Source organism: Oncorhynchus mykiss, chromosome 4, assembly GCF_013265735.2.
Source record: "Oncorhynchus mykiss isolate Arlee chromosome 4, USDA_OmykA_1.1, whole genome shotgun sequence".
Classification (NCBI taxonomy): Eukaryota; Metazoa; Chordata; class Actinopteri; order Salmoniformes; family Salmonidae; genus Oncorhynchus; species Oncorhynchus mykiss.
In genome coordinates, this window is record NC_048568.1 from 14,622,133 (window position 1) to 14,630,000 (window position 7,868).

The following is a 7,868-nucleotide window of genomic DNA, read 5'->3' on the forward strand; positions in this document are numbered from 1 at the left end:
ATAGCAGGGAGCTATAGCTCCACAATCTCCTCATTCTCAGGGTAATGCCTATTAACCGATCCATTAGATGTATCAATGCGCATCCACTGTCCCATAGCCCAGCCATTCAATATTCACAACATTTCCCAACCAAATAGGAAGATTTAAAAAAGCAGAATACGATTTTGCCTTTCATACCCATGTCCCGCCTAAAGATTTGTAAACCAATTGAAAACCTAACTTCCACTTGCGCGCTTGTAAACCGACCAATGCCAATCGTGAAATTTAGGTGGTTCTAACAGCACAATTTGGGACTGGATCTGGAGTCTTCTGACCCGTGTTGCTGCAGTGTGTCAGTAGCGAGCAGCTAACCAGTAGCGGCAGAGACTAGGGGAGGGTCTGCCGGGGGAGGAATGGTGTTGCCTTTGGTTTAGTGTTGTGATCATATTACAGAGGAGAGGAAACCTTGTCCGCAGTGCCACATTGGAAGCACACATGAAACCACTGCAAGAACAGCCACACTTGATTCTCTTCACAAAGCGTTTTTGTTTGCAAGTCAAATACGTGCAGGAAAATATTCTGTCTCCGCAGGAGAGTAACTCAACAATTGCCATTTTTTCCCGGATGGATATGCCGTAGCAACACCCGGATTCGGCGAGTGGAGAGAAAGTGGTTTTGGTTTCGCTGGTTTAACTAGCTATGGCCGCTCGAACCAATGAAACGTCTCGTGGAAGCCCAGGATTGTGTTATTTTTGAAGGAACGGGTGGGCAGCTAGTTTCAGCACCGTACATTCAGAGAAGAGTGGACTATGTCAATAGTAACTGAATCACGGGGCACCTCCATTAGTTACGGTATGGTCCCCAGTAGCTGCAGCTCAGATTACTCTTCATAGTTTCTAGCCTGCAAAACTAGGTGGAATATGGGCAACTCCGCGGGCTGCCTCGATAAACAAACAAACGAGACGTTGGTTTATTGCTAGGTCGTTTGTGTACACAACTGATTCCATTTCTTCGGTTGCTACATTGTTACAAAGACAATTTATTCTCATTCTGTTCCTAGATGTTGCCCCAGATCGTAATTTAGCTAGCGTAGTTGATTGAATCCAACACAGCAGTCATGTTTGCTGTCCGCATCGTCACCGCTGACTACTACCTTGCAAGTCCCCTCAAAGACTTGGACGTCTGTTATAACGAATTCAGAGAAAGTGACGTGAAGAAAGTACCAGTGGTTCGAGTTTTCGGGGCAACACCAGCAGGTATGTTCATCTGTTTTTTTTAATATACGGTTATCCTCTGCTGCTTGGTACAGTACCGCCACGCGGTGCACGGATGTAACACACATTTTACTAAACCAACACAATTCAAAGTATAACAATACAGAAGCGGTCTTTTGAATGATGTTTAGTGAGGTGAGACATTGTAACAAACCATACACCAACTCGCCACTGTTTCCAGCATGCAAGCAATGCTTCACGTAGTTGCTTTGTTTTCAGTCTCGTGTTCCATTCCAGGGCTGTGGACAAACAGACAGACACCTACATCATCAGCATTTGGCACATAACCCACTTTACGATACCTTCAATAAAATAAACGAAGTATCTTTTCTGTGCCCAACAACCTGAGGAATGGTGCAAGTTGGAATCACAGCATGACAAAGTTTCTACAATGGAGGTGTGACTGTCTGTTTGATTTAACTGGTTTCCTGCCTCACTCACCGGAAAAGTGGTTGTAATTTCGAGCCAAATATGGAGGACGGACGCGCTTTGCCTTCTGGTATGGCTTATGTATTGGAATCGGACCACACAAGGAAATATGTTCATGTGTGGGTCAGGGTGTCAATCAAATGATTTTTTAAAAAAATTTTTTTACCTTTATTTAACCAGGCAAGTCAGTTAAGAACAAATTCTTATTTTCAATGACGGCCTAGGAACAGTGGGTTAACTGCCTGTTCAGGGGCAGAACGACAGATTTGTACCTTGTCAGCTCGGGGGTTTGAACTTGCAACCTTCCGGTTACTAGTCCAACGCTCTAACCACTAGGCTACCCTGCCGCCCCGATGATGTCTGTTAGGCCCTCACATTTTCATATGGTGTCCTCTGCATTATAAAGGAGGCAGCTCTAACAGCTTGCAACCCCCCCCCCCCCCCCCCCCCCCCCCCCAAATAAGTGGACCCCACTTATCATATCTACACTCGGACAATGTCCCTGCACCCCTCACTGACCGGTTTCATTACAACACTGTAGTGTAACAAGTGGATGTGGGTTGGGTTCACCGATGCCATGTAGACTTCCTTTGCCACTTTTTGTGTTGTGTGGCATAATCTGTTGAATAATGTTAATGCTTTCTAACCTCCAGACGATTAGTCGACACGAGGTCACACTCCGAGAGGCAAGCACAGACCGCCGTCATTTTACACGCATTTCGTAGCTCTGTATCCTGCGGGAATGTGCTCGGCACATTGTTTTACCTCAAGGTATTGTGAGGCCACGGCTTTCAATAACAACACAACAAGGCATCTGTTTTGGGATTAGCAGTGTGCATTGTTTTTACAGTAACTCTCCTGCAGCTCCACTGTGTTACTTGTGGCAAGCCTAAATCAGTGTTGGCTCAGTATTTCCAATGTGCAATTGCGTCACAATATGGAATGCTTTGACTAGAAACGCAACTCCTTTATTTTTCCATTTTGAATAGCTTTGCTGAAGTGCATCTTTAACACTAGAAGAGCCGACAGAGTCATATTGACTCATTTACTTTTTTAATGCTCTGCCATTTTTTTGTTGTTGTCTTGACTCCCATCCTTGACTTTTCCTAAGTAAGTCTATAACCATACGGTCGTTGTTAGAATCTTAATATCACTAACACTTGTTATAAGCAGTTTTAAGAGGACAAGTCATCCCCCCCCCCCCCCCCCCCCCATGGCCCATCGAAACTTCACCTGAATTGTTTAATTAAATTTCACGTGCATAGCTTGGAATTTACCCAGAGGCAGGGAAATGAAATACCAAAAAGTGACCTTTTTTATGTCTTTATAGGAGGGCAGATTCTGAACTTCTGAAATCACCTAAAAATATATTTTTCCTTATAGCATTACTGCAACACTCAAAGCGCAGTAATATTTTTCAACTCAGAATGTGCCATTCTGTTCTTCTGAAATGCATTTTCTTAAATGCATAATGTTCCGTAAGACCTGCCCTAATAACAAACTAATAATAAATGATCTTTGATGGTGTTTATTTAATCAATTTTAACACTTGAATTGTGGTGTTTTTAGTTTTTAGTTTGTACATATAGCCAACAGTTACATAAACTAATGAAAATGCTATTTTGTTCTTTTAAAATAAATGTTATTTCATATTCTAATCAAGCAAAAAGGCCAGAGGAGGTGTGGTGTGTTTGTCCAACGCGTCGTGCCTGGACACAGCCCTTAGCTGTGGTAAATTGGCCATATACCACAAACCCCCGAGGTGCCTTATTGCTATTATAAGCAGGTTACCACCATAATTAGAACAGTAAACAATCGTTTTGCATCCATACCTGTGGTATATTGTCTCGTATACCACGGTTTTCAGACAATCGGCATCCAAGGCTTTCTAGTGTTAAAAAGAATAGCCCGGAAATGGGTCACACAGACACCCACACGAAGGTAATACACACATCAGTCTTGTATACATGCGTCAGGGCTGAGCTATTACACGTTGGGCATGTCTCTATTTCTCCCTACATGCCAATAAATAGGCTAGTCTACATTTATCTGTAATGCTTTCAAAGCTGTCATGTAACCTAAACACTGATCTCATTCTATGGGAGTTGCTGGACTAAAAAGTAAGTTGTGTGTTTTGCTCGGCTGTGTGTGTGTTTACATGTGTGGCCCTGTGTGACATGCACCTGGTGTTTCTCTAACCCCTCCCTGTCCTCTCCTGACACGGGCCATGTGCACAGAGCAGACACGAGAGACACACCATTCTGCCCTCTGTCACTCGACACCACACTTCCTGTTTTCACTTAGGCTGCTTGCTCTTCGTTGGCCAGCCCCTGAGGCCCAGTCCCGGCCCTAATAGAGCACGGCGTTCTAGTGGTGTGCTGCTGTCTGGTTGCACAGCACATGCTGTAATGCACTCCTCTATAGGCCTTTGCTACCTGTCTACGTCCGTCAGGGACCCATGTGCATGACGGAACGCTGGAGACGCTGATGTCGTTCGTTTCATGGTTTCTGTTGCTTTTCCGCGCGCTCAATCGTTGCTCATTTAGGCCAAATGATAGTGCTTGGGCACAATATGCAGTGGTAATCAGTAATTCATTGCATATGTAAGAGGCCAGCAGCAGCCAGCTCCAGCAGCACTGGCAGGCTTGATTGAAGTTTCCATGCATGGTAAATACAGTCTCTCCCACACGGCTGGGAGTTGCAGTTTGCTGCAGTCTTTGAGCTCTGGCAGCATTGATCCTGCTTGATGTCTAGCAAGGCTAGATTTACTAGATCCAGCAGGCATTCTCACTGCCTCGATGCCTGGGAGAGGCAGCCAGGAACTGTTTTTTTTTTTTTTTTTTGTGTGTGTTTGTTTTGCTCGGCTGTGTGTTTGCGTGCGTGTGCACGTGTTTGTGTGTGTGTGTGTGCAGGGGAGGGGAAACTTGCATGACCAATTGACCTGAATGAGGGGTCAAGCAGCGAACAGCGGCGAGGGATAAAACACGGGGCCTCCCTCCAGCCCTCTCTCCTCCTGGCCCCTGCCTCCTTCCTCCCCCTTTACCTCTCACCAGGGGAACTCTAATGCTGTCTAAAGGAATTCCTCCTGGAACCATTAACAGGATAATGGGGGATTCAAAGACTGGGTGTCTCATTAGTCAAAAGGTCATTTTTCTTTTGATTTGCTACCTCCCTTTTTTAAATTTTATTTTTATTGTTTGGGACTCTCGAGCATTCTCAAGATGTAACCTAGGCCTGTGTTTCTTTTTAGGCTAGTTTAACATGGATACGGCTATCCACTTATTTCTCATGTTTTGTAGCCACATGGCTGGCTGTCTTTTGTGGGCCTAGTCCCTTTACCCTCAGTTGAATCCATTCCCTTCCAGGCTCATTCCAATTTCGACTAGTTTTGATGCCAAGGGAGGAATGCCTTGCTCTGTGAGAGAGGAGTTTGCTGTGAATGCAGAGAGCAGCATGAACCCTGGCCCCTGATAATCCTGAGGCTGTGATGTTATTGTCACAAGACACTGGGGCCCCGGGTCTTTTTAAAAGCCCTTCCGTTGGGGGGTTTCCAGTGAAGACACACACACACACGCCCCTCTCAGCCTGTCCAGGTCTCATTAACCATGAACAAAAGCCTGTCGTTCTTTTGTTTGTCATGCATTCCATCTCTTTGGGCTTTCCCTCCCTAGTACGTCAAGGTGGTCCAATCAGTGCCCCTCTCATGAGTAATGGGAGACAGTAATGGCACCTCGTCGTGTCTTTGTGGCCGTGAAGAAGCAGCTCCATGCCATGCCGTGTCTCTGTCGTAGGGGCCTCACATCAAGCCAGGAATTCCAGGAGTGCTATCTGGTTTCAGAGAGTTCCGCAGGCACATGATGGACTTTGAAAGCTTAGAAAACTCTCCCCCCCTCCTCCATGCAACGGGTGAAAATCAGTGAGGTTGTTTTTGTCCGTTGAATTCTTTAATACTACAGGTGGCCTCTATGGAGGATTTACAGTGCATTAAAGCTGAAGAATGGGCCCCACCCCTTTCTCTGGGTGATGATGACGATCACCTGCTGCTGCTGCTTCTAGCTTGTGTCTGAACGGTTACTGGGGGTGGTAGGTTTATATCACAATGAACTTTCAATCTATAACTGTACTGTAGCTAATGCCTTTACCGCATAGCTGAGTTAGCCCTATAGCCTCTCACATAAAGCAGAATGGAATAGTCTGTACTGTGGCCAAGGCGATAAACCTTTTAGCCTTTACCCCATAGCTAAGAGGTTTGGTGCAGTGTTTCTCAATGAAAAAATGTGCATGAAAACGAGTTGTCTCTCGTTGAATGACAACAAAGACTTTATTGAAGAATCCTTACTGTTGACCAATCACCGACGAAGGCGCGTAGACTTCGGCTACCAACTTCAAGAAAAAATGTTGTGCCCGAACAGCCGGGGGAAGAAAAAAAAACGTACCAAAGTCCAAAACGAACAAAAAGGCCACAACGTCGTCATAATATATCCACAAACTCTTCTGAACTGTTTCAACTGGGAAGCATGCAGACACCTTACATCTTTAACCTGTAGCTGAACTGTTCTAGGCCTACCTTTTTTAGTCTGGCCTGTAGCTGAACTGTGTGCCTTTTGTCTTGTATGAGGGGAGGTTTTTCCTGAGTGCTCTCTTTCCCTCGCTCTCTCAGATTGCTCTCTCGGCTCCCTCTTCCTCTCTTTCTCTCTCTTCTCTCTTTTTCTTTCTCTCTTCTCTCTCTTCTCTCTCTCTCCTTAGGTTTTTCTGTACAGTACACAGATGCCCTTGCTGCAGCGCCTGGGCCTGGGTGATTGATGGCTTTAATAGCTCCCTCCGGTTCTACGGTGGCATTTTGAATGCGTCGCCACCGCCGAGGGCAGAAATGTGGGGCTGCAGCACTAGTCATTGTCCCTGCCATCCTTTTCTGTCGCCCAGGTGGAGTTAGGTGACACCCTGGTGTTTGTACTGTAGTGGTGTGCCCACCTAGCCCTCAGACTTCACCTTAGACAGGTTTCAGTGAACAGAAAAGGCAATCACAGCCTCACAGCAAAGCCTTTATTTCAGTTTGTCAATTGACTTCCAGGGTAACATTTACCCTCATCTTTGCCAGGTGATTAGTTTCAGCTGAGTTAATGGCAGCATTTTGTGGATCTGGTAGAAGGAGAAGGAAATGTCTGCAGTGCCTGAGTGAGATGGAACCTTGGTGGGGTGGCCACGTTGATATTTTTTGGCGGGCCGCATATCTGTGTGATGGATGGTGGATTCATTAGCACAGGGGAGTTGAATGTGACTACACAGCCACTGTAGCCTGGCCTCTGGGTTGCCTCGCCTCAAGGTGAGCTCGGCTGAATCTGAGACGGTGCTGCAGACAGGTGTGTGTGTGTGTGTGTGTGTGTAGGACTATGTGCTGTCGGTTTTGATTGGTGTTGGGCTTTCTAGTTGCGGTCTCCTCTTCCTCCGGCCATGCCAAGGTCACTCCACCAGAGGGAGTCCAGGATCTCCCTGCCCCCTGGTCACTGGATGCTGCGTCACAAATAGCAGCCTATTCCCTTTTTTTATAGTGCACCACTTTGGACCCGGGAACCTGTATACAGGGAATAGGGTGCCATTTTGAAAACAGAAACCAGCCACCTCTCCTCTCTGGTACTGGCACCTGTCTGAGGAGCTCCACCTTACTACTGCAGGTGCCGTGCCGCGCCGGTTCACCCAGCCTGCTCCGCGCGAGTGTTTTCATCTCCCACCTTCTGACAGGCCACTGCTGGATGGTTAATTGTCTGAGTGAGCAGCTCTCTTCTGCGCTGTTTGATTATTGCTGGGTCTAATCAATAGGAGACACGCTGTGTTAATAACACACACAGAGGTGGAGGTGGCCAGCCGCGTCTACCGCTCGCTGCTGGTAAATCCGTCTGCTGGCTGCAAATCCCACTGACTGACTGAGCCACAGACATACCTCCAGGCTGAGGGGAGGTTGACGTGACAGACAGACAGACGACAGACGGACCAGCCGAGCTCTCTCTACCACATCCGGGACCATAGCAGACATGGGACTCTATCCTTAAACGCCTGCCCTAACCACATCATAGGCAGCACTAGGGGTGTGGGGGGATATCAGTGGGCTGTTGTTGCTCTCATCAGTAGGCCTCGTATGTGTATTCGGTCAGCTTTTTACTGCTGCCTGGCAGTGAGGTAATGCGATTA

The 7,868-nt window shown here is 46.7% G+C and overlaps 1 protein-coding gene across 1 annotated transcript in view; it reads left to right on the plus strand.

Moving 5' to 3' along the window:
* The first annotated feature begins 281 nt into the window (after positions 1-281).
* Positions 282-7,868, plus strand: part of rev3l (REV3 like, DNA directed polymerase zeta catalytic subunit) — a 49,950-nt gene continuing 42,363 nt past the window's right edge. The window contains exon 1 of the mRNA XM_036975690.1: positions 282-1,235. Within this exon, the coding sequence (XP_036831585.1) occupies positions 1,097-1,235 (139 nt within the window). The 5' untranslated portion in view covers positions 282-1,096. The remainder of the gene's footprint in view (positions 1,236-7,868) is intronic.